Below are 27,408 nucleotides of genomic sequence, written 5' to 3'. Positions count from 1 at the left end.
TAAGTTACTTTTCCACCCCTGCCAACAGCCATGCATGTTCAGCGTCATTTCCATTTAAATATATACCCTTTCTTCCCCATTATGATGCTCGGTTTGAGCTGTATCAGATCATCTCGACCATATTTACATGCATGCATTGAGTTGCCACCATGTGATTGGCTGATCAGAAATTTGCCTCAATTAACAGTTGTAAAGGTGTTCCTATTACTGTAAACTGTGTGTGTGTGTGTGTGTGTGTGTGTGTGTGTGTGTGTGTGTGTGTGTGTGTGTGTGTGTGTGTGTGTGTGTGTGTGTGTGTGTGTGTGTGTGTGTGTGTGTGTGTGAAAGGGAAAGTCATGTTTGCCATGAGTAAGCAGCAACGGAATATTTCCTGTGTCTATGTGTTTGTGTGCCTGTGTGGGTTTGGGTGGGGGCATGCATGAGTGACTTTGCTTGTGTGACTTTGTGTGTGTGTGTGTGTGTGTGTGTGTGTGTGTGTGTGTGTGTGTGTGTGTGTGTGTGTGTGTGTGTGTGTGTGTGTGTGTGTGTGTGTGTAAGAGAGAGAGAGAGAGAGAGAGAGAGAGAGAGAGAGAGAGAGAGAGAGAGAGAGAGTGGTGTAGTCTGCGTGTGTCAATATAAAAAGCCATGTCTCTAGGGCTTTGAGACCAAACATTTTGTGCACTCTTTCTTGCTCTCCCTCTCCTGAACAGACAGACAGTCCCTACCTGCAGTCCTGGGCACAGACATGAGGCCTTCTCCCCATGAGGGGACTTTATCCGCTTGGCTTCTCCTCGCTTTCCTATCCAGCACCACGCTGGCTGCGGAGAGGCACTACTACATAGCCGCTGTCAACATTGATTGGGATTACTCGCATAACAAGTAAGTGTGACAATAACTTCAATCTTCAGATGGCTGAAATCCTGTTGCTGGTCTTTGCCATGGCTGGTCATTGTCTTGGTGGTACATTGGGTGTTTTAATGATTGTCACTCTCCTTAGTGCTGTTATCAGAGAGTGTGGTTCACTTGTGCTATTTTTTCACACCAGAGGAACTTGTTGTTTAAGGACACTGGACCAAAGCCAGTAGTACCCTAAAAGACTACATTTGCATTTATACTGTACATTCATTATTTGTTAATAGGATTCTGTGTTCTGAATTTCAATTTCATATGTTTCTAATGCATTGAATTCAGGTTGGGAAACATCTCCATGGCAGAGAATCTGAAGAAGACAATGGTCGAAACATAGGCCTAGTTCTGCCATGAAATAAAAGAAAAGGGACTTTAAGGCTGAATCCCATTTCACCCCGTTCACGTGTAGGGGTAGATATCCCAATTCATGTTAAGACAGAGGGGTATAGGTAAGGCCAGTGTTTCTCAAACTTTTTCAGACCGAGGACCACTTTGTTCCTCCAAATATGTTCAGGGAACGCCTGTCTTATTGTAGTGAAAATGCTATGTTTAGCTTTGTAATAATGTTACAGCTTACTCCTAGCTTGTCTAGGTAAAATAGAAATCCCCTTGCGGACCACCTGAGCTCTGTCACGAACCACTAGTTGTCCCCAGACCACACTTTGAGAATCTCTGAGGTAAGGGGAAGGGCTTTCTAACCCTTCAAACAGAGGCACACTTCAAACGGAGGGGTGCCACAATTTTCCAGAATGCATTGTGAATGCCTTTGAAAATTGGTGGCGTCCACAATAGCTCACAAATATAAGTATTTTCACCTAAATGTATGGTTTCACAGTTGTAATAATTATTCCACTGTACTAAGTCAAACATATCAACCTAGCATGGAGGAAATTGTGCAACACCATTGTCCTTTTTTACATTGTTGCACAAGTAATTACAAGCAATATCGTTGGTTTAACCATAGAGATGCTGTTTTTTGAATGCTATGGGTGTCATTCCGTGATTGTTGAAGGGGTGTCTCAATTCATAGAGGTTTGCGTTTCAAGCCCTTCCCCTCACTGCTCTGTTTGAAGGGAAGATGGCCAAGGGGAAGGCGTAAGGGTAGAAATTAGAAATGTGATTCGGCCTAAGTCTGCAGACTTCAGTCAGTCTGCTTGCAATCAGAGTCCAAGTTAATTCATATCCATGCTACTTGAAACTTGTTGTGCTTATACATTGTTTCAAATATACGTATAAAGCTATACTACATTGTTTGGTCTATACTTACACATAATCATAATTATACTGCATTGTTTCAGGACTGATCGTGTCTTCAAGAAAGCTGTATACAGAGAGTATGAGGATGCCTCCTTCACAAAGCCCAAGCTTCATCCCCCCTCCTTGGGTAAATTCATTTAACCCCTTTGCTCAGAGTCTATAACCTTACTGTCACCAAAATAGTATTGGCTATGTCTTAATCTGTTACTTAAGGTTCTCAGTAATGTTATAGCAATGTTGTTATGATGTAGTTGAGTATTCACAGAAAATAGTGAGGAGGCTCGTGTGCGACCCCATCTGCACAAAAGAGGCTACTAACATGTCAGCGATAGTGTTGCCCTAGACACTAGTCAAAACAGTTAGTGACTAGCTCTTATGCATCAGCCACTAACAGCTGTAGTTGTTGACACGCAACAGCACAATGTTTGACAGCGTCACTGTGTTGTGAAGCTTGCATTTCCATCATGTGGTTTTCATTCAAAGTAGGCTTGTACAGTGAAATTGAAAATGTGATTTTCTTGTTTGTTTTCTTTTCTCCTATTGAACATTTCAAAAAAATGTTTTCATTTCCTAGGCTTGCTGGGGCCAACGTTGCGTGGGGAGGAGGGTGACGTGATCATTGTGAAGTTTCGGAACATGGTGGATCATCCTTGCAACATCCATACGCATGGCGTGTCCTATGGGAAACAGTCAGAGGGTGTGTGTGTGTGGTGTGTGTCTGTGTGTGCAGGGCCGCTGACAGGTTTGGCTGGGCCCGGGACGAAATTTTCTCAATGGGCCCCCCCTCCCAACACCAAAAAAGCCCCCCACCCCCTCATCCCTGACGGTCCCTACACAAAATAGTCTAACGCCCAACCACAACCACGTAATTCCCTTGTGCAGCTCCAAAACACACCACGTCGGGATGACAAGCCCATTTATAACGGATAGGCCTAAACAAAAACTTATTTACAACCTTACGGATATGGACTGAGTGGAGTTATGGTTTTCAAAATGCTATCACAATAAAATCCACGCTGTTGTATTACTTAAGCTCATGAATAGCACATTTTTCATCACATCGACCATTTTCACTTGACCAAGGGGAATCATGTCAAGGACGCGTATATAGCCTATGTCCGCTGAACTTCCAGAGAGGGGAACAAGGCGGAGCACATTCATCTTGCGAGTGTCAAGTTCACCGCAATCAGAACCGAAAGTTACAGCATACCCCAAAACGGCACCGCTATAACCCATTCGTTACATTAAATTCTAGGCTATCTTAATGTCAATTTCACACGTTGACATGCCACTGGCTTATTTTAAACCAAATAGGTTTAAACCAGAGTCGAGTTACACTGGCTGTAATTCAGCTGACCGGGGATGATTCTCATATCAATTCAGCCTGATTGGCGTGCGCGTGCCTGCCTGAAACTTTTGATTTGGACACATAATTGCAGAGTAATGTGCATATTCATAGATTCAATTACATAGGCGCATGAAACACATTGTTATTAAGCCGTTGCGGCAATCAAATTATTCGATACCCCCTGTCTCTCTGATACTGACAGACTTTGATTGAATCCCGTGTGACTTGCTCACGGCCTCCTGTGCCTTGCCTGATTGCCATAGACCTCAGAACTCGTTCGAGATTCGAGCCGAATGCGCTGCTTCGCCGCTAGGGCGGCGCCCGGGTATCCTGTGCCAATGTTAGGCTACTTGACGACGGGGCTGGAAAAAGTGTGCCGTGTCTTACCTGGATCTGCTGCACAGCTGCTTTTACTGGTGCCTGCTACATCATTCCAGTCTTTCCTGAAATATTTAGCCAGAGAACCCCTCAACCTTTTGGCTTCTTCCTCTCTTTTTCGTTTTTCCTTCTTTTCTGCGCTCCTGACTTGTGCATGTTTACTAAATGGCTCGCGCACACTGACCACTTATCGAATGCTGTCGTCTTTTTTTCTAAAAAGACCAATCCATTTTGGAATAGGGGTGATAGGGGGTTATTGGCCGTTTTTTCAGGGGCAATGAAGACAAACATCTATAAGTAATTGTTTGAATGCAAATAAAGCACCTTTCTACCCTAAAAAACAACACATTTTGAAGTGAACATACTGGGTGTGTGTGTGTGGTGTGTGTCTGTGTGTGTGCGCGCGTGAGTGTGTCACTCAGACTAATGACCATCACTGTGGGTTAAAGGAATGCCAGCCTCAGAGCTAACTGTAGAAAGCGGGTGTCATGGTGTCATGGAGAGAGAGAGAGAGAGAGAGCATTAGGACACCATGGCTGATGATTTCGTTATGTATGTTTGCTACATACTAATCGACAAACCCCATCCAGAAATCTACGCACAAATGTAATATTTGGTTTATCCCCTTTGTGCAGAGCCTCTGCTATAACCTTGTTACCACCAAAATTTCAATGGCCAAGTCTTAATCTGTTACTTAAGACTCTCAGTAATGTCATGATGTACCGGTAGTTGCAGCGAAGAGTGAAAGGGCCCGCTGGTGGGCCCATCTGCACAAAGAGGCTACTTAAATCTGACATTGGGCATTCTGTCATTTCTTTAAAAATCTGATTTTTTATTTTATTTTACATTTTAAAACGAAAATTGTCTTTATGTCAGCACACTCCAAACATTTCATGGCCATATGGACTTGGCAACTTGGGCACTGGGAGGCAAGACCATGTGAACAGAAATGATTACACACACTGTATGTACATGCCAGAGCCGTAGATACATCAGAGTTACGCTATGCTTTGATCTCTGGTCACATGGTTTTACGTTAGCCTTGGAGGTTCCAGCCAAACCCATCTCTGCCATACGTTTGTGTTAGCATGGCTGTGTTAGCATGTGCTAATTCTACAAATTTGGCCTGTACTTGTCCTGACCCAAGTTACCATTTTAGGTCTAGTAATTAATTACACAGTCCATTGAAATAGTGTGCTTTGAAATACGGCTGATTAATAAATTCTTCTCAGATTCCCCAATGAAACGAACGCTAGATCAGGAACCTTGCGAAGGATGTGCAAAACTGAATGGGACCGCAAGATCAAGCATATTTGACCATATATGGTCAGTTTTGCCACCATTTTTGTTGTTGTGAGTTCCTCGGGACCCTATGCAGTAGGCTAACTATTTTCTATCTACAGCTCTGGTACATGTTTATTATACGCAACCTTTGCCCCCCATCTGCATCTCCCTCAGGAGCGTTATACTTTGACAATACCTCCCAAAAGGAGAAGGAGGATGACGTCATCAACCCGGAGGGCTCCCATGTATACACCTGGGAGCTGACGTCCGGAGTGGCCCCCACCGCTGCCGACCCCCCCTGCCTCACACACACCTACTTCTCCCACGTCGACATGACCAGCGACTACAACTCCGGCTTGATTGGCACTCTCTTGGTCTGCAAACCTGGTAAAATACCATACCGTACAACAAAACCATCAATCATCATCCATACCACATTCACTCTCTTGGTCTGCAAACCTGGTAAAATACCATACCGTACAACAAAACCATCAATCATCATCCATACCACATTCACCCCCCCAGCTCACAACAATCAACATCCATACCACATTCACAGGGTGGTTCATTTTGTTTCAGCCATTCTTCTTCTACTACTTTGAGTTGTTTGTCTGTCTTCACAGGCAGTCTGGATGCCTCTGGGAATCAGAAGCATTTCGATCAGGAGCAGGTCCTCCTCTTTGGCATCTTCGACGAGAGCCTCAGCTGGTACAGCAAAGGAGCCCCACCCAGCCCAGAGCTGATGAAATACACCATCAATGGCTACACCCATGGCTCCATCCCAGGTGACTTTGCACTGTGACCAGCTGTAAACAATTTCATTTTCTGTTCAAAAATATACTGTATACAGTGTGTATATCTTTTTTGTCCACACATCCATCCCAAGTGAGCTTGTAACAAGATGGAAAGGATTTTTAAATGTTTTATTTTATGTATTCGAAATTGACTGAATGATGTGCTTCAGAATTTTCACAAATTTGTCACACCATCAATGGATTCACCAATGGGTCTATCCCAGGTGAGCTTGCACTGTGACAAGCTGTGAAGCATTTCATTGTGGGATGAATGATAAGTAGGCTACTGTATACACTGTGCGTAGGCCTACTTCAAATTGTTGTCCAGACATTTATCACAGCATTTAACACATGGCTACTAATCCATTGTTGGTGAGGTTGTTCTTAAAGAATGTTCGATTTTCACATTGTGTTTTTGATTTTTATTTGAATAATTGTCCATGCATATCAATTAAGAATGAACATTTTGCCCACAAATTCCGCATTTTGTGGCACAACTTTTGCATGACAGCACATAGTGACACCAGGCATGGAGTGGTCAATTGTTGTTGACAGGAAACTCTTACAAACCAGTCACAATTAAAGTGATGATTCTGTACCATTTCTGTAAATAAGCTAATTTTACAGCTTCTCTTCAGTTAAATAATGGAGTTTTCCCTTTCATCTGTCCTGTCAGCCGTTCTCTTAGTCTGGTGACGCTAGTCCTACTTGTAGTGACAAGTAGCAGTTATCATCGAATCCCAAATGTCCTGCTAGCTGCTAGCTGGACTCATGAGATTCAATGATAATGCTAGCTTGGCGGTAAAATTTGCACTGCCAGACTCAGAGAACGGCTGCAAGTACAGGAGAAAGGTAAAACTCAATCATTTAACTCAAGGAGAGATGGATAATTAGCTTATTTCCAAATGGTATACAGTATCTCTGTAAGAGTCATTTGATTTGGTGGAATTTGCCTGACGGTACACCTATAACTACAGAGTTTTGACTAGTATGCACTTTCCCTCTTCCCTCTTTTCCCTCACAGGCCTCAGTGTGTGTGCCTACAGTAGCGTCACCTGGCATTTTCTGGGCATGAGCTCAACGCCAGAGCTATTCTCTGTGCATTTCCATGGGCAGGTGTTCGCCCAGAACGGGCACCGGGTGTCGTCTCTGGGCATGGTGAGTGGCACCACCACCAGTGGAGTCATGACGCCTCTGCACGAGGGACGCTGGCTCGTCGCCTCTTACCTCAACCAACACATGGAAGGTAAGATGCAAAATAAAAAATAAGTCAACACTTTATTTTAAGGTTCCTTTGCATCAGCATGGAATCTTATATACTGTATACCTGACCCTAACCCTACAAATGTGGTTCTGTACAGTGGAAGTAAGTAATCAATATTACATGAGCTTTAAAATAAAGATTAACCAAAAATAATATAACTGTTTATGTCATCAGAGATTTGATCCTATCATTAATATAAGAATACTCACATTTTAAAACAGCCTGAACATTTTTTGCGTTCTACATTTTGCATCTTGTCTTGTTTTCTTTCTTTATTGACGTCCTACAATATATTGTATAATCTAGGATTTAACAAAATGTACTGTAGCTTCAACCCCTCATTAACGATTGACAGTACTACCATGGAAACTGAAAAATAACCACAAATGTTTTAATTGGTGATAGGCCTATTTTTTTAAGTGGTGTGAACATGAACATGAACATGAACATGAACACAAGCCTTGAAACGTCTTATCTTCTTATCTTCCTTGCAGCGGGTATGCATGGATTTCTGACAGTGGAGACGTGCGAAGCCTTCAAGAAGCCTGTGCGCAAGCTTAGCATGAATGAGATGCTCAACAGTCGACTGCGGACCTATTACATCGCTGCAGAAGAGGTCATATGGGACTACACTCCAAACCTACCTGATTATGTTGACGCGTAGGTGTCACCACACGTACACAGCACATAAACAAGTTCTGTCATCCCTCCTGCATGCCAGCTCTTCACAAGCAAGCAGAGGTTTGGACACTGATTAAAAAAATAGTAATTGCGAAGGCTGTTAAATACAGCTTGTGAAGCGCAGTCTAATATGCTAAACTGGAGTTTCTGTGACTGAACAACAGTATGTCCACCTCAAATATTTATACCTTATTAAGGATGAATCTTGCTCATATCTACAGTGGTGGAGTAGATTATAGTAGAGAAGAGTAACTTCATTAATCCCGAAAGAAACACAAATAATAATATAATAACTATCCCCACTATGTATTTGGACCTATTGTTCTGTTTGTTTCCTGTGCACTTTTTATCAGCAAGTGTTGTATGCTGCGATTATGTCCTCGGTTGTAAGTCTCTTTGGCATCAAAAGCATCTGCCAAATGCAATGTAATATAACATAATATGCATTGCATGACCGATTAAACAGCTTCTTCTAGCATTCAGAAAAGGCGGGGACAATTTTTTAAAAAATTGCTTTGTTGATGATGTCAAGACTGGCATGACAATGAAAAGAGTCCCTTGAATGCAGTCCTTCATGACCTTGTGTCATTTCTCCCCTTGGTCCCCGTATGCAGGGATTTCAAATCCAAATACCTGAAGCAGGACCCAGACCGCATTGGCCACCGGTACAAGAAGGCTGTATTCACCCTGTACACAGACGAGACCTTCACAAAGCTCAATGAGAGTAAGATGGAGCAGGGGATCATCGGACCGGTTATTAGAGCACAGCTAGGAGATGACATAAAGGTAAGAGACTTGTGCATTGTGTTGTGTTAGACTGATGGTAAGTGAAGACTGTGAATGTTGTATGCATTTTCTTAAATGAAAAAAAATCAAGATTTTTTTTTATGTTGTTGACATGCATGTTTCTTAAGGTGAACTTAAGATTTCATTCATTCATATTCATGCATCCCCAAACCATGTCAGCCCCACTACAATGCTTGACTAGCCAGCAAACACATTTGCTTTGGATGGTTTTCAATGAATTTCACCTAAAGAAACATGCATGTCAACATGCACTGTGACTTCTGAAGCAGATCATGATACACTCCATAGGATTTCATTCAAATCTCACACCCCTCTATTTTAGCCAGGTGCAGGCAGACTCCAAATGTAAAAGTTCAATGTTAGGCAAGGTTGAAATGCACACCGATGACCTCCATTATAATCCCTTTTCATTTCGAGACATTTCTGGCCAAGACGGCCCCTTCTCACTCAGACACTCTCTACAGGATTTTAACCTAGGGTGTATTCACTTTTGTTAGATGTTGTCAAACGTTAATTGCTGTATTTTGATTTTTTTGTGAGTGAACAAGAAAGGTAAGCGGTTATATATGTTGTTAACAGGACACTAATCATTGTGTCGAAGTGAAATGTCTTTAAGGTTGTCCTAAGAAAAGATACACTTACAAATCTGCAAAAATGTGAGGGGTGTACTCACTTCTGTGACATGCTGCATCATGCTAAAGAGAATATGTCTTAAATACTGACAACAAAATTGAGGCTAGTAGAAAGACTGAATGGCTAGTGACCGTGCAAACCTACTAGCCACTGTGGCTGGTGAACTAAAAGTGAGCTAAAAGTTCATGTCAATCCCTGATGCACAGGTATGTTGTATAGTCAAGATAGATAGACTTTTGTCATTTTCATGCCATTTCAGATTGTGTTCAAGAACAAGGCCAGCAGGCCATACAGCATCTACCCCCACGGCCTCACCCTAGACAAGGCTGGAGAGGGGGCCAGCTACCCAGCGGGAGGTGAGGCACTTGTGACACTTTAGAGGGCCCAGGTGTGGACGTGGTGTGCAGTATAAGGTTTTCACACCTGGTCCCCTTTAAGTGAACCAAACTCAGTCCTTTTAAGTGGACCAAAAAGCGAAATGACAGCAAAAGGACTCAGTTCTGTTTTTGTTCATATTGTGAGAGTATTACAAAAAGAACTGGCTGATTTTTCTGGTTCTGGTAGGCTTTTATGGTGCGTCAGCGTTTTCACACCTGGTCCCTTTCAGCCGCCTAAGTGAACTCAGAGAAGTGACTCAGCATTTTTGCCGCATATGTGAACGCTCCAGAGCGTACACAGACCCCTCGGAAGCGAACCGTACTGAGACCTTGGTTGACGTGGTCTCGGTTCACTTATGAGCCCTGTCAAGTTACACTTGTTACTAGCTGTAATCATTTAAAGGGACACTGTGTGAGATTTTTTAGTTTTTTATTTCCAGAAGTCATGCTGCCCATTCATTAATGTTACCTTTTTCATGAATACTTACCACCAGCATCAAATTCCAAGTATGCATTATGACTGGAAAAATCAAATTTTTCATACATGAGAAGAGGGATCTTCTCCGTGGTCTGCCATTTTGAAATTCCAAAAATAGCCATTTTTAGCTGCACAAATGACTGTACTTGGACCATACTAGAAAATATTTGTTTATTACTTAGTAAACTTTCATTTAAAGATCAAATTTGGCAATAGGCAGCCCAGTTTCAATGAGCAGCATAGTTGCAGTACCTTTTTTGACCATTTCCTGCACAGTGTCCCTTTAAGGAGGGCTCTAGAGCAGAGATTTTCAAAGTGGGGGCCAGGGACCCCTGGGGTGCCGCGAAGGGGTGCTAGGGGGGCCACAGCAGGTTGGAAGGACAAGTATAGCAAAAATAATAATAATTGTTTAATTAATGTACACCGAAATGTGCAAAAATAAACGATATTCTCATTAGTTGTGAACTGCATTAGCCTATAACAATCTATTTCATCTCTGAATTCGGTATTTTATATATCCCAATGGGGCTCTGACACACAAACCGAGACTATGGCTGTAAAAGAGAGTGCACAGAAAAAAAATTGTGTGGCACGGCCTGTGTCAGGGGGGCCTTGGCTGGAATTTATCGGTATATGGGGGGCATCGTCATGGTAAAGTTTGGGAACCCCTGTTCTAAAGGACTGCGAGTGATAAAAAAGAAGAGTGACACACCATAAAAGCCTAACAGGACCAGAGAGATCAGCGAGTTCTTTATTTAATACACTCACAATATGAACAAAAACAGAACTGAGTCCTTTTGTTGTCGGTTTGCTTTTTGGTGCTCTTAAAGAGGACTGAGTTTGGTTCACTTAACGGGGACCAGGTGTGAAAACCCTAGTAATCATACAGGTGTACCTCTGTCTTCCCGTACCTCCTCTCACCAGGCAACCAGAGCCACGCGGTTCAGCCGGGCCAGACGTACACGTACGAGTGGAATGTAGTGGAGGAGGACGAGCCACTAGCCGGCGACGCCCGCTGCCTGACCAGGATGTACCACAGCGCCGTGGACACCCCCCGGGACATCGCCTCCGGCCTCATCGGGCCCCTGCTCATCTGCAAGGGCCTGGACCCGAGGAAAGTTCAGGTACAAGGACTACTACTGCAGTCAGTGATACCAAAGTCACTTCCCCATAAGTCATTTCACTTCGCGGCCATCTTGGTGACGGTTCAGGGCAGCTATTCAGATTAGTAAGACCATGAGTATCTTAGAATGAATGGGGAAAACAGGAATGGGACAACTGAGCAATACACAAACCATATGGTTGGAATCGCAATGAAAGCCCGTTGATAGTGGCTATCTAGGATTGGCTGTATATTTGAAAGTAACGCTGTAAAACATTGTTTTCTTACAGCCAATTTTGAATGGTGCATGCGCAGCACTTCATGACAACGCGCTCTGCATCGCAGGCAGTAGGATTAAGTGGCACAGACTCTGTAGCTGGGTGGGAGACGTGAAGCCTTGTTTTTTCGTAACATTGGTTAAAAACCTACAAAACTGTTATTTTTCCTTTAAAAAACTGTGTGTGAACGGTGTGACTGTAACATTAATGAAACCTGGAATATAATATATATATAAATTAACCAACAACATTTTGAATAATGTATGAAGCATTTGGCATGATTGCATAAATATTAACTTTATATTAAGATATGTGAATGTGAAAAAAACTCAAGACAGTAATATTAACTACAAGTTCAATTTCGTAACACAAATTGCGTCCTGTGGGGTGACATGTATGTCAATGTTTGTGAATGGGCAGCTGCAAGGCCAACTACAAGGGTCTTAAAGACTGGCTCCTATCCAGTCAGTACCTCAGTTATTGGAGAGTGCTGTGGAAGCTTAAAGTGACTATTAACCTCTTAATATGTCTTCATATTGCAATGTTTCTGTCACACAATGCTTAGGTTCATTTTATGGTGTCCTGTGGTGTGACTGCTCTTATAGAAGGAAAAAGCTTTTTATAAATGAAAACACATATTAAGATTAAACACAATATCATTATCAAGTTAGCATGAGCTCAGATGTCAGTCATGTATACAAAAGGATTAAAATGGCCATAATGCAGTGAATTTCCTGTGGTGCGACTTCATTTTCCTGCGGTGTGACATGCCTATGCAATGTGTTGATGCAGGACACATTTTCTCAAAAATGGCAAAAATTAGGCGAAATTCCACGGACGACTAAGTGCTTTATTTTTTTCAATTTTTTCAAAACATTTTTTCAGGAATTGGAAAAACTTTTTTTGGGGGGCGTTACGCCCTTAAACGTCAACCACCCCGCCGGTGTGAGTTGCACATGTCATCTGCCACCGACCGGCAGCAGATATTCCGAAAGCATACAGATTAGGTTTGAGCTATCGTAAAATCTTACGCGTAGATGCTGTGAGATGATTGGATAAATGACAAAGCAGCTTAGCAAGCACTTGTTGCCAGATAAGTGGGAGATCTGCAGGCACACATTGGTGTAAGATCCCGTTTACTCCATGTTTACTCATGAGATGATAGATGATACAGATGTCTGTAGCTATCAGTTGGTCGAAAAGCAGAGGTTGCAATCCTGCATGTATATAATTCACAAAATAGTATTTATTAGGGGTGTAAATAATAATCAAAATGTATCGATATATTGCGATATAATCTGACGATTGAATCGAATCGCATCTTATCATGGGACATCCTTAAGTATCGAAAATAATCAAATTGCTGGCCCCTGCCCAATGCCGTAGCTCCATAACATAATAGAAGTGGAAAAGTAATTGGAAAAAAGCTGAATCAAATCATATTGTATCGTATCGTGGGGCATTCTTAAGTATCGAAAGTCATCGAATCGCATCACATCGAATAATAAGATATCGATATTGAATCGTATCGTCATAAAGGCTGTGATTTACACCCCTAGTATTTATGCTAAAATATTTTCTTTGGGTTTTAGATGAAAGCAGACAAGGAGCAGCATGCAATGTTTGCTATTTTTGACGAGAACAAAAGTTGGTACCTGGATGAGAACATTCAGGATCGCTGCACTAACCCAGCCAGAGTCAGGAAAGATGCACCAGACTTTTATGCATCAAATGTTATGCACAGTAAGTATTGCAACTTTTCCTGAATTTTAGATTTTAGAAGGCTGTAAATGTTTTGATAGCATACAACAGTGATTCTCAAAGTGTGGTCCGGGGACCACTGGTGGTCCACAACAAAGCTCAGGTGGTCCTCAAGGAGATATCTACTTTCCAAGACAAGCTAGCAGTAGGCTATTTGTAACAATATTACAAAGCTAAACATAGCTGAAGTCATATTTTCACCACAATAAGACAGGCTTGTAAATGTGAATAAAAAGGAAGTGATCTGCATCGAAATTGGTAGTGTCAAATTATCACCCCTCAACTGCCAATTCAGTTGACAGGTGGTCCCTGGACATTTTTGGGGCGGCAAAGTGGTCCTTGGTCTGAAAAAGTTTGAGAAACACTGGCATACAAGTATCACCAATAGGCCTATAGAGTTTGTAGACACTTAAATAAAACTAACGATTTTTCAAAGGTCATCCAGATGTTGACATTCGACTCTGCTGAAATGTTTTATTCTGAATACTCATTCTGCTATTGAATGAATGACTTACCATAATTCCATTTCTCACAATTTAATTTAACATTAAATGTGGTTTAAATTCTTTATTTGCCAATTAGTGAATTTAATTTAATATTTGACAAATACCACTCTTTCTAAAAGCTATCAATGGCTACATGTTTGAAAGCAGCCAAGTGCTGCGCTTCTGCTATGAGGACATCGCCTCATGGCACGTCTCCAGCATCGGCGAGCAGAGCCGCATCCAGACCGTGACTTTCTACGGCCACACGTTTGAAGTGAACAACAGAGAGGAGGACTTCCTGTCTCTCTTCCCCATGACGGGAGAGACCGTCTCCATGCACATGGATAATAAGGGTAAGAAAGAAAAAGGGGCAACATGCCATGCTAAGTGTCGTATATTTCCAAAATGTATGCTGCTGCCCATTTACAAACTTGATCTTTTTTGTGAGTATTTACTAGATGTTAAACTGCAATTTTCTGCTCTAACCAAAGTATAGTAGGTTTTGCAGTCAGAGATGTCTATGACTGGTTGTTTAAAATGTAGGACATGGAGAAGATTAACCTATTCATGTATGAAAAGTAAATTTATATAAAATTTTCCACACAATCATGTTTAATACTTTTGCAAATACAGTATGTGACAATCAAAAAAGAGTGGAGTGTTGCTTTAATGCTTAATATTGTCCTCAGGTGACTGGCTGTTATCAACGCTATATTCGCATGACTCAACCAAAGGCATGAGAGTGAAATTTAAGGTTGTTGAGTGCATCCAAGATGATGAATACAAGTCAGAGTATGCAGAGAACGAAGATCTGTGGAATGTGGTGAAACCACCAGAATACGTACCCCCACCTCCAAAGAAGGAGGAGCCTGTGGCAGAAAAAGTTATTGATCTACAGACTGACTACTATGCAGATTTTCTTAAAATTAGATCACACAAGAGCACTGATAACAAGACAACTAGTGACATGCAGTTGCTAGACCACAGTGTGTTTGATTATGACTTCGACTCAGGTGAAGACCAAACTTTGCAAAACCCTGGGAAATCATATGAGCCTCTCAACGTCTCTAATTCAGAAATGTCGGAGATGTCAGCAATTGAGCCGCTGCAAAAATCCCCAGACTCTGATGTCAATAACACAATGGGTAATGGCACAAACAGCTCTCAAACGTCAGTGGTAAATGGCACGATTGACAACAGTGAAAATCATCATGACATTATGTCTAATGAGAAGTCAGATGACAAGACTACTAACAACACAGAGTTGGTGGATTATGGCAAAAGCTTAATGGCTCAGGACACTGAAAAATCTGGGGAACTGTTAAATGTCTCACATTTTGATGACAGGGAGTTGCTGGACAGAGAGTATGGTTATGCAGACAGCATACCAATTGGAAACCAAACTATACAGAACCCTGGAGAATCCAGGGACGTCTCTGACTCTGACGGCAATAACACCATGAATAGTGGTGTACACAGCACTGCTACGTCCATGTTAAATGTCACCGGTTTTACAGCCACAGCGCCTCCTCTGGTGACACCACCAATAAAAGTTTCCTGCTCCATTCGGGGTGATCTAGCATCTTTACACAGACTGATTCACAAATGCCGAAATGAAGAGGAGCTAAAGGAAAAAGGAGATGACAAACAGGGATCTTCACCTCTCAACATCACTGTGGACGCACAAAATGAAAATTACACAAGGCTGGTGGAAAACACTACCAATGAAACCTCATCGGAAGTTGGAAACAGCACAACCCCTTCTCCTAGCAATCAGGTCATCACAAGCCTGCCAGTGAACGTGTCATCTGTAGCGAGCGGCCCACAGGTTAGCTTGAGAAACTCATCCTCATCAGAGACCAGTGAATTGGGCTCTTTCAACGAGAGGAGCCAGGAGGAGTATGACTTCATAGAGGACCCATATGCCCAGTCGATTCATGAGCAGGGTAACAATTTGCCAGCGGCTGACGTGAGAAAGTATTACCTGAGCATAGAGGAAGTCGACTGGGACTACGGCGGATATGGACAGAAGTAAGTTCGAAGAAGGACTTGTCCTTCTGATCTTGCCAATTACCACACACAGTTTTGGCAACCTAGTTTTAGAAGCTGCAATGCATTATCACATATTGTGTTCCAGTATCACACCCTACAATGTCCTACACTGTAAAAATCTGAAGGTTTCTCAAAGAGCCTGCGGCTGGTTCCCAGATGTTCCCTGAGGAACCCCAAAAACTCTCTGAAGAACCAGAACTTTCTTGAAAGAGCACCAAGGTTCCTCAGAGAGCATTTTGGTTTTCCATGGTGGCAATGGTTTTGTTGAGGACCCTTGGGATTTTAACAGTGATAAGATAAGCCCACCAGGGAAGCTCAATGCACACAACTAAAATACATTTATTCCTCATCCGTGCAAGGGGGCAGCCCCAAACAGTGCCCCAAGGGAGCAGAATGGTACCATGCTCAGGGTACCACCAGTCATGGTGGAGGATGGAGAAGAGCACTGGTTAATTACTGGTTAATTGGAAGGCTGCAGGCTCAAACCCTGTACTGGTCGGAAAAATGTGGGTCCCCCCATCAATGGCTGAAGTGCCCTTGAGTAAGGAATCTAACCTCATCTAACCAACCTTGATCCTGAGCAGAGGTGTCAAAAGGCAGGTTCAGAAGTACAAAACCTTACTATGGTTTCCTTCCACATCAAATGACTTCTCAGAGAAACATCAGATCTACCTGACTTGTGTCTTTACAAACTCTTGAAAATAAGTTGATTCAGAGTTGGTTGTATGAAATATGTGGCAGGATGTTGTGCTTTCCGATCCTGCGATTCTCCGCTTCAGAGAGGTGTGTACATTCATGCGATCTGGTGCGTGACTGAACTAAAAATGTGACCTTGGATAGTAGCTTCTGTATCCCGGCTGCCTGCCTGTCTACACAGCTTTTATAACATCATGTGGTTTTGCTGCCTTTTCAGGAAAAAATAACATTTATTTTCTAAAACTAGGCGGTCTGATATTAGATCTGATGGACGTCCCACGGCATTCAAAAAGGTGGTCTACAAAGGTTATCTGGACCCCTTGTTCAGAGTGCCGGATATTCGAGGGGAGGTTGAAGAACATTTGGGAATACTTGGCCCTGTAATAAGAGCCGAGGTCGGTGATATTATCATGGTACGTAAATACAATGCTGTATAGGAAGGGAAAAGCAAGAGACAATACATTTCTGTGACTCTGTTAAGCTGCAATGAGGTATTTCCTTCACATAAGGATTCATTAATGGTCAGATGTGTCAAAGAATATATCCACCTGTTGCACCAATGGGAAATGTTTTTAGCTTTTAAGGGTTCCTAGTTTTTGCCGTAAACCTCAAACAGTTTCTGAAAGATTTTCTTAGTTCTATCTAGGGTTGCCAACTGTCTGTAAAAAATAATATGAGACAATACATTGTGGTGGGGGGTCTGAGGTCCTGCCCCAGAACATTTTGTATTTATTAGATAAATGACCTGCATTTTAACCAAATTGTGTCCCGTTTTAGCACAATACAGAACCGTGCCTTTATTTCCAAATACGAGGGATGGTTGGAAACCCTTCTAATGCAGTAGAACGTCTCTGACTTTCTTCTAATCGTTCTGCAGGTCCTTGTCAGAAACCTTGCGAGCAGACCCTATTCTCTTCATGCCAATGGTGTGTCCTACAGCAAAGACATGGAGGGACTGAACTATGTGGATGGCACACCAAACCAGAAGGACAACGCTATAGGGGTCAACCAGACCTACACGTACATGTGGAAAGTGAATGACAAAGTGGGACCAAAAGAAGTGGGCAAAAACGTGGATCCCAAGGAAAGGGGACCCGACTGTCGAACCTGGGCCTATTATTCTGGAGTGAATCCTGTTAGTAACTGCCATTTCATGATTTTCACATTAAAACCTTAGAACATTAGAACACAGAGTGCAGTTACATGCAAGGAGTATTCCGATTTTAAAAGGAGTGGTGTCAGTATTTGGTTTGCGCACAAGTTAAGTAAACTTTTTATTCATTCCGATTGCAGGCATGTTTCAAGAATATTCCAGATGCAGAACATTATTTCACACATGTAAACAGATTATTCCACTTGTTTGAAACCAAATAGTGTGGTCTTCATATACTGTAGATGGGATCGTCCATGATCCCATTCCCTTGTTGATAAATCGTAACGTCACAGCATTGCTATGACATTAACAAGAGTCAGTCCACCTTTTTTGGACTCATTTTTCACCTCTGGTGATATTAGCATGTATCATTGAACCAGATGGTACCAACTGGTCCCATTCGGTTCAGTGGTAACACGTAGTAATGTAATGTAATAGGCTATCACCAGAGTCAGAGAACGGCTGGAAGAACAGAAGAAAGGTAATTTAAGGTTATTTAAATCAGGGGGGTTACAAAATTAGCATATTTCCCGACATGATGCACTGTTCCTTTAAGTAACACTCCCTGTGTCTCGTGTCGTGCACTTGTGTCAGTGCACTGACGGTTAGTGCATAGTGCACACAGTGTTCTGAGGGCTTTAGTGCATGGTGTTGTGAAAAAGTTTGAGCACTATGCACTGTTCCCTCACTGGAAGTGAAGGGTGAGCATAGCATTAGCTCGCCAAAATATCAGTGGGCTACTGTTTACACCTCGTGCTTGTATTTACTTTTACTTCACTGCAAATGGGAACTATCTGGCATACAGCTTGGCATGAAAAGGTTGGTGTCACAGCAACATTACCTACAGAATTAGGAGACTGTTGACCAAACTCTTCTACTGAACTGGACGCTACGTTTCCTCCGTTTCATTAACAACATGGCAGCCATTTAGTGCGTGCAGTATCCATCATTCAAGCACTGCGTTTTTGGCCGTTGTTACTTGTTAGGGCATCATAAGGGCACTTTCAGTGCACTGAATTTCAGCGTGAGCGCCCTATGCAGGGCCGGTTCTGGCTTATTTGGTGCCCTAGGCGAGTTTGAGTTCTGCCCTCCCCCCCCCGCCCCCCCCCCCCCCCCCCTTACCTTTGAAAGACAAAAAAAATCTTTCTTATACCTCACAGAACACAAGACTAATATCCTTAGTAAGCTTAACTAAATAGCATCAAGAACAATAACCGTTTTTCATCAAATGGATTTGTGGTTCTTTTTGACAGGCGACCAACACATCAGATTGAGTCGCATGAAAGTAGCTTCACTGTGTGGTGTGTTGGATGTGATGGTGGTGGGGCCCCCAACCCCAGATGAGAGGGAGGTTATCAATGTGTTTGAATTGTAACGTGAAATTGAAATGCCAGGAGAGTGATACAGTACATTTGCATGTAAAATGCATGTGTAGACAATAAGCCTACCAAGGAGGTCTGCATTGATCTACACTATCTACAGCATCACAAAGCATGGCAGCATAACAATTTTAATAAGCTACACATTTGTGCTGTCTTCCAAACCAATTTCATTTCTGGACTGGAAATAGTGGTGCATTTGTGAGTAGGAGAATGAGAAGGGGGCTATGTGTTTGGAGGGACAGGGTGAGAGAAAGGGAGAAGAGCTGTCACGCTATTGAATTTCATAATATACAAAATATAGTAAATAGCCTCACTTGTCTGCTGTGCATGGTTCTGTTACATGATTAATGTAGGCTATGTCATTCTGGTCTGGAAATTAATGTTTTTTTAAGCTTACAACAAGCAGGTAATTCATGTGGATGGAAGGAGATATGGCAGTCTTACTTTACATTGCTTGTCAACCTAAGCAAGTAGGCCTATTATGATATCAGGTGGGTGTTAGTGAGTAGTGAGTAGGCTACTAACAGCTACTTTACTGGATTTCATTGCTTGGCATACTTGGCTAATGTTAGCATGCTAACTAGCGATTTCTCTGATCAAAAACAAAGCTCTTTTTCTCTCTAATTCCAAATAGTAACCTCATAACTATTAGGCTTTCCATAATCACAAACGGTTGCTGATTAAATCACATAGTTCCAAAACACCCTCTGAAACTCCTGCATCAGGCAATGGGTGGTTTAATGAGAACCTAATAATCTCCATCCAGCAGAGCAGCACTACTGTTTGCGCTTGCGCTTGCCCTCTGTCTCTCGAGTGAGTCTCCAAATTCAAAATAGCTCGCACGCTGTCACTCGTCCCGCCCCCTTTCTCAGAACTGTCTGTTTATTGGTTCACAGACTTCCCAGAGACAGTTGGAAGAGATATTACTATTGGCTGAGGGGCGCTTTGCCGTGAGGAGCGCTTTCGCCACTCTTTGTTGATTGCGACTTCATAAAAAAACTTCATATCGCAAAATTACGCATAGGAGAGCGCCATTTCGGCGCTCCTTCTTCATATGGCGCTCTAGGCGACCGCCTAGCCGGCCTATGCTAAAAACCGGCCCTGGCCCTATGAACTGAAACATAGTGCCCAAAGTGCACGCGTGCCGGATATGAGACAGGGGAAATAAGTTTATAACAGAGGCCCTGTATGTAAAGGTTCACACCCATCTAATCAACTCACAAATGGAGATTTCGCCTGAGTAAGAGAATATACAGTGTGATAAAAATCAGATATACCTACATAACCTGAATGAAATATTTATATTTCTTTTTTTCCTCTATATATTTCCTATGTTGGTTTGTGTCCTTGACAGGAGAGAGACATCAACTCAGGGCTCATTGGACCGCTGTTGGTCTGCCGAAAGGGAACCCTCAGTAAAAAGCCTATAGACATTAGAGAGTTTGTGCTCCTTTTCATGACCTTTGATGAAAACAAGAGCTGGTATTATGAGAAGAACTACGCTTTGTTTGAAAGGAAGAACAAGAGAACTGTTCAGGAGCCCTTGTTCAACGAGAATATTAAATTCCCAGGTGTGTAATCCACATATCTATTCTTTCACGTAAATATGCATCTGAAATGTCTTTCTATTTTTACATATGAAGAAAATGGGACATATTGGGAAATTTACCTTTTTGAATTGGGCATTGCATTGCATTACGAAATGCATTTCATATACGTTTACAGTAGGTTCTCTTAATATTTGAATGGCAAGAATTATGTATGATAGGACGTCTGAACAATCATTTCCAATAATAGAATGCAAAAGTCAAAAATTGGTGCTTACGTCATTTTACAACGAATTCTTCATATATTATTATTCGTAGTATTCCTATACTACAGGTGACATACATAATTTAGCAGCTCTGTGTCTGTGTTTCTCCTTCCAACCCTAGCCATCAATGGCATAGTCTATGCCCTGAGAGGCCTGAGAATGTACACCAATCAGCTGACCAACTGGCACCTGATCAACATGGGAGCAGCCAATGACGTGCAGAGCATCCATTTCCACGGCCAGACCTTCCTGAACCACCAACGCCAACGCCAGAGCGTCTACCCTCTGCTCCCTGGTCTGTTTGTTACCTTTCTTTAGTTATTAACCTTAATTTTGTCCTTGTGACTGGTCCCTGTGGGATGTTGTATTCTTTATTATATTATATTATATTATATTATATTATTTTTGCCATTTGTTAGTATTGTTGGCTGTATGTTTTGACTATCAGGACAGTGCAAATGTGCCGTGCAGTGTGTGCATCACATGTACTGTAGCAGTTGTGCAAAGCAAGTTAAAAAGAAGTAATCAGGAAATGATTTCTTAAGTCACATACTCTTGGCCCTCCATTACATACGTATTAATGACACATGTTGTGTTGTGTTATATGACTTCATAGGAGGTCTTACTACGCTACAGATGACGCCATCTAAGCCTGGCCTTTGGCTCCTGGAATCTGAGGTTGGAGAGGATCAGCAAGGAGGAATGCAAACACTGTTTCTTGTGATAGACAACGGTACACAACTTTTCCACTAAGGACTAGGACTCATGCTTTGGATGAAAGTGTCAGCTAAGTGCTAATGCAATGTTCTGTTCCTTCCACTGGGTAGATTGTGGTCATCCCCTCGGCCTTATCTCTGGAAGTGTCGAGGACAAACAGATCACTGCCGACCACACCAGAGGTACGTCTTTATTTTGTGCCGTCTGAGGTTCTGCGCAGCAGCAGTAGGGAGGTGTTTCAGTGCGGAGGTGTTTTTGCCCTGTCTGCGTGTAAAAGTTCTGAAGGCATGAGAACACATTAGTCCTTCAACACCAACTGCACGGTGGCTGGCAGTAGGGGTGTAAATAATAATCGAAATGTATCGATATATCGCGATATAATCTGACGATTGAATCGAATCGCATCGTATCGTGGGGCATTCTTAAGTATCGAAAATCGCTGGCCAACGTCTTAACTCCATAACATAATAGAAGTGGAAAAGTAATTGGAAAAAAGTTGAATCGAATCGTATTGTATCGTATCTTGGGGAATTCTTAAGTATCAAAAATAATCAAAGCGTTTCTTATCAAATAATAAGATATCGATATTGAATTGTATCGCCATGGAGGCTGTGATTAACACCCCTAGCTGACAGTGACTTGGAAATGGAACTCGAGCTGATTCTCACCGCCGTCGATGCTGTGTATGAATAAGCCGTTATGAGGCGAAGGCTCTATCTGAATAGTTCACTCACTCACTGCATTACATTTGATATCATGCTCTGTGTGTCGGCCGGGCTGAGCAGGACTGGGCATTTTTAGCCAAGACCACATACAAAGTTGTTATTCAAATCTAACTCTGAAAAGGTTTGCTGTAGCGGCATGAGAACTGATGCCATTACATAAAGGGGAAGGCCAGGCCAAAATCATGAATAGTTCACCACGCAATGCCCTTTATGCCCTATGGCCAGTCCAGCCCTATGTGTTGGTTACATTGGCTTCCTCGTACCATGTAATGACTGAGATCATTTACAATTTGATGTAGGGATGTACAGGTACAGGGGTTGTACAGTGAAACTGAAACACCTGTCATTTTAGTGTGGGAAGTTTCATGTATAAAGTGGACCGCCCTGGTAGCCAGTCTTCATTAATTGCACGTAACGGAGGCCTACTAGCAGAGTGTGTCGTGGAACGTAAACCTCCCTCCCAAAGCCCCATTCAGTTTCGGAAGCGCTGAGCTATTGGACTGACCCTTTAGCTCAGTGTTATCGTGCTGTGCCTCCCATACCCGAAACCATGGCTGAATCTCAATTGGTGCACTTGTGCACTTTAGTGTTCATGTTTCAGTGCGTATGCCGTATTAGTTACGCACTGAAACATAGTGCCTGAAGTGCACAAGTGCGTCATTTGAGATCCAGCCCATGCGTTGACTAGGAGGTAGCGATTTCGAGACCCAGAGGGGGCGGACTGTGCAGGAACACCTCAGTTACACTGGTGCCATGACCTGGATGGGAGTGAGGTTTAGGGGAGTGAGTTTAACGGAGGCCAACTAGCAGAGTGTGGCGGGGAGTGTTAGTAAACCTCTCTCCTGAAGCCTAATACAGTATCGGTAGTGCTATCGGACTGGTCCTTTGACTCAGTGGTATCGCGATGTGCCTCCCATGGCAAGAGGGCACACCCCAAATGCCATTTTTACTCAAAACATGTCTTCTTTCAAAATAATGTCGGAACAATGTCATTCAGTCACACATCAGCCTTTAGAAGTCTTTGTGGAAGCTCAGATTTTCACCAGTAAATTTTCACATCACTGTTGTTGTCATTTGTCATTGTGTGTGTGTGTGTGTGTGTGTGTGTGTGTGTGTGTGTGTGTGTGTGTGTGTGTGTGTGTGTGTGTGTGTGTGTGTGTGTGTGTGTGTGTGTGTGTGTGTGTGTGTGTGTGTGTGTGTGTGTGTGTGAAGGTTACTGGCAACCACATCTCGCCAGGCTGCATAACTCAGGGAAGTACAACGCATGGAGCACTGACCAGCGTAACTCCTGGATCCAGGTAAATGTCACCAAAAAGAATCCATAATCTCCAGAATGGTATGACCTGAGGTCAAGTTAAGAGGTAGTAGCCCACATCCAAAATGGAGGAGCTGAAGAAAAGGGTCAGACAGCTCTGAGAATAAGCTTGAGTGTCTGCACATTCACTCCCATTTTGCTTCTTAAAGATTTCTTCTTCCATGTGAATGTTTTCGATCTATTCGCTCTTCATCAAACTTACTGGTGACCTGAGGTCACAAAATAAATCGTGAGACTTGAGTCATGAGAATTTTTGCTGTTTATCTTTCAATTTTGAGAACGCATCTTGAAAGTCGGTACACAGAAGAAAAATGTTGAAGAGCATTGCTTTATAACATTTATTGTTTTGTTGTTTTTTAATATGTATGATAAGCACTCAACTGCTGTTATCACATCTCAGACCTTCACGCGACTGGAGATAGGAAGTTACATTTGCACATTGGGCCTTTGAGGACAAATAACAAATGACCATAAAACTTGTATTTCCCAGGTGGATTTCCAGAGGCCAGTGGTCATCAGCAAGGTGGCGACGCAGGGAGCCAAGGAGATGTTCTACTCCAACTACGTAACCAACTACACCATCTCCTACAGTAACGACCGCAGGAAGTGGGTCTTCTACAAGGGAGACAGTGACACCACCAGGAAGGTTGGTGACATTACAACAATCTTCTGTGTGTGTGTGTGTGTGTTTCCTTCCTGCCTTTCTTTCTTTCTTTCTTTCTTTCTTTCTTTCTTTCTTTCTTTCTTTCTTTCTTTCTTTCTTTCTTTCTTTCTTTCTTTCTTTCACTCACACAAATGATTGTCCATTCTCCGTCACAGACTTTCGCAGGGAACTCAGAAGCCAACAAGGTGAAGGAGAACATATTCTTTCCCCCTCTGGTGGGTCGCTTCATCCGTCTCCACCCGCTACACTCGTACAACCAGCCCACTGTACGGATGGAGTACTATGGCTGCGAACTGGACGGTAGGACATCTACTGCTGAGAGATCTTATCAGATTCAGTTTACTAGGGACCATGTACAATTAAAACAGAAATTTTGCCATTTCATGCATTCTGACACAGTTAGCCTCGGGCCAATTTATTTACTTCTGCAGTCCATTGTGTACAGTGGTCGAGTTGTAAAATCAAACCAGGGGGGATGGTCAGAGCTGTATTCTGGTTATTGGGGGTTTGAGAGTTTTTCCCCCGAGAAATTTTTGAAAATGTAGTTGTTAAAAGTGCAATTTTAACACAATATGTGAAGAAGGGAGGCCTGTTTTAGAGGGGGATGATTTTTTGACCATTTTCATTGTTGGGGGGGATGTCATCGCCCCTCATCCCCCTACAACTCGAGCCCTGATTGTGTATCATGGCATTACATGATGCCTGTTGCAAGATATACTAAATGCCAATGCCAAAACACAGCACTCTAATTTAGAGAGACTAAAGTTCTAAACTCAACTGTAAGTAACAAAACATGATGCATGAACAGTCAGCACATTCTGAGTAACTTCATGAGAGTTAATGTGTGTGTGTGTGTGTGTGTGTGTGTGTGTGTGTGTGTGTGTGTGTGTGTGTGTGTGTGTGTGTGTGTGTGTGTGTGTGTGTGTGTGTGTGTGTGTGGGTGCATGCATATGTGTGTGTGTGTGTGTGTGTGTGTGTGTGTGTGTGCATGCGTGCGTGCGTGTGTGTGTGTGTGTGTGTGTGTGTGTGTGTGTGTGTGTGTGTGTGTGTGTGTGTGTGTGTGTGTGTCTGTTCATTTTTCTGTGTCTGTCTGTATGTGTGTGTCTGTGTCTGCATGTGTGTGGGTGTGGGTGTGTCTGTGTGTAGGTTGCTCAGTGCCAATTGGTATGAAAAGTAGGGATATCGGAGACCAGAAGATCACGGCCAGCTCTACGGCCAGTAACTGGTACGCAGGCACCTGGGAGCCCTGGCTGGCCCGCCTGGATAAGCAGGGTACTGTCAACGCCTGGCAGGCCAAGGTACTACTACTGCAGCCTCCACTGCCTAGGGATTGATTGATGATTGATTGATTGTACTGTAGTTAAAGTGATACTGTAGAATTTCTGGAATATGTAAGCTCATTTTACACCTCCCCTTGAGTTAAATGATTGAGTTTTACCTTTCTCCTATACTTCCAGCCGTTCTCTGAGTCCTCCTATACTTCCAGCCGTTCTCTTTCCAAGCCAAACCTATACACTTTTGGATGAATATAATCCCAGTATCACCTTTCTGGTAATGGGGCTGACTATCAATCTGTCCGTCTCCATCTGTTGTTTTGCTCCAGTACAACGACTTGAGCCAGTGGCTGCAGGTGGAGCTGAGGACCGTGAAGAAGATCACTGGCATCATTACGCAGGGCGCCAAGTCCCTGGGCACCAGGATGTACGTCACGGCCTACACCCTCCAGTACAGCAAAGACGGCCTGCGCTGGACCAAGTACACGGATAACCCTGATTATGAAATTAAGGTATACAATAATAATTATTATTAAAACTATAACATTATATGATTTGTTTGTTTATGAAGGTCAGGAAGTTCACTCAACAGCCTGTAATGTGCTACAGTGAGCAAAGTGAAAGTCTTGAAAAGTAAATTAACTTTTTAATCGCCTTGCAAGTGTTTTGGTCTGATACCCTTCCTCAATCCTTACGTTTACATGATTTTAACTCACTTTAAATCTGATTAAAACTTAATTCCGCTTTAAAAACATCATGTAAACACTTACCGAATCGGAATTAAGTTTATTTGGAATGAAACTTCATTTCGAATAAAGTGGGTGGTTTATTCCTCTTTTAATTCTGAATAAACACGTTCCTCTGTCATGTAACCTTTTATTCCACTTGAACAACAATTCCGGTCGTTCCACGCATGCTTGCTGGGCATGCGATGACAAGATCCATGTGAGACTCTTCCTGAGGGAAAAAATGGCGGACTTCCGGTCGATTTCTTACATTAAAGTTTTTTGTTTAATTTAAAGAGCCTAAGTGACCATAAATGTTGTAGCCGCCATATACTGATGTAAAAATGCACCACGAACTGATGTAGCACAACAAAGTTACTTCACATTACCCTTTGACCACTCATTTTTCTAAGCTAGCTGGGTAAGCTAACGTTAGCAGTGTAAAAGATCCAGGGTCATAGGGCCATGTGCTAAGGTTTGACCCAGGCTGAGGTAAATATTTTGGGGCTGAAGATAACCAGCTGTTCCGGTGGTACTGGAGGCTGGAGACCATGCCCCCACGCCTTATTTGGTTCGCTCAGCACGTGTGTCCTCTGTCCATTCGCAATGCTTTCTTTTCCCCAGACGTTTATTCAGAATTAAGTGGAAGTGCCATGTATACACACTGCGAAATAACAGTAATTCCGATCTATTTAATTCACAATTAATCATTCGGATTTAAAAACATCATGTAAACGTAGCCATTGTGGGATGGTGATTTCCTGAATCCCTATCTGAATACTGTATCTGAAGTGTTGTCCTGCACTGTTGTACAGTATTGTACTGCACTGCAGGACTAATCCTGCCAAAATTCTTGTTTCTGCAGGAATTCGAGGGCAATACAGACAGCAAAGAGCACAAGAGGAATTACATATATCCTCCCATATTTGCTAAATTCATTCGCATTGTTCCCAAGAGATGGAAGAAAGCAATCAGCATGAGACTGGAGCTTCTTGGCTGTGATTTTGAGTGATAATAAAAATGTGAAGGTAAACTGGAATTTGACAGGAACCTAGATTACTTTTGATAACTCAGTTT

At 42.6% G+C, this 27,408-nt stretch overlaps 1 protein-coding gene across 1 annotated transcript; it reads left to right on the top strand.

Annotated features, from left to right (window-relative positions):
• The first annotated feature begins 678 nt into the window (after window positions 1–678).
• On the top strand, window positions 679–27,408 carry LOC134461215 (coagulation factor V-like). Its single transcript, XM_063213989.1, has 25 exons — window positions 679–858; window positions 2,187–2,272; window positions 2,720–2,842; window positions 5,330–5,542; window positions 5,779–5,940; window positions 6,974–7,195; window positions 7,708–7,873; window positions 8,509–8,680; window positions 9,594–9,690; window positions 11,114–11,313; window positions 13,162–13,312; window positions 13,956–14,168; window positions 14,505–15,846; window positions 16,811–16,976; window positions 17,441–17,698; window positions 20,453–20,669; window positions 21,033–21,206; window positions 21,528–21,644; window positions 21,739–21,810; window positions 23,566–23,651; window positions 24,159–24,314; window positions 24,488–24,632; window positions 25,479–25,630; window positions 25,936–26,118; window positions 27,197–27,408. Exons 1-25 carry the CDS (start codon window positions 725–727, stop codon window positions 27,341–27,343), a joined length of 5,154 nt encoding a protein of 1,717 aa, XP_063070059.1. The 5' UTR covers window positions 679–724; the 3' UTR covers window positions 27,344–27,408.

Source organism: Engraulis encrasicolus, chromosome 13 (assembly GCF_034702125.1).
Source record: "Engraulis encrasicolus isolate BLACKSEA-1 chromosome 13, IST_EnEncr_1.0, whole genome shotgun sequence".
Taxonomy (NCBI): domain Eukaryota; kingdom Metazoa; phylum Chordata; class Actinopteri; order Clupeiformes; family Engraulidae; genus Engraulis; species Engraulis encrasicolus.
Note: the sequence above shows the minus strand (reverse complement) of the source record. Positions and strands in the feature narration are given on the sequence as shown.

Bases quoted from the DNA above. Each gene is read 5' to 3' on its own strand.
- LOC134461215 (XM_063213989.1), top strand. From the start codon at position 725: ATGAGGCCTTCTCCCCATGAGGGGACTTTATCCGCTTGGCTTCTCCTC. The intron at 2,843-5,329 runs GTGTGTGTGTGT...CATCTCCCTCAG, and splicing joins CTATGGGAAACAGTCAGAGG to GAGCGTTATACTTTGACAAT. The intron at 24,633-25,478 runs GTAGGACATCTA...GTCTGTGTGTAG, and splicing joins CTATGGCTGCGAACTGGACG to GTTGCTCAGTGCCAATTGGT.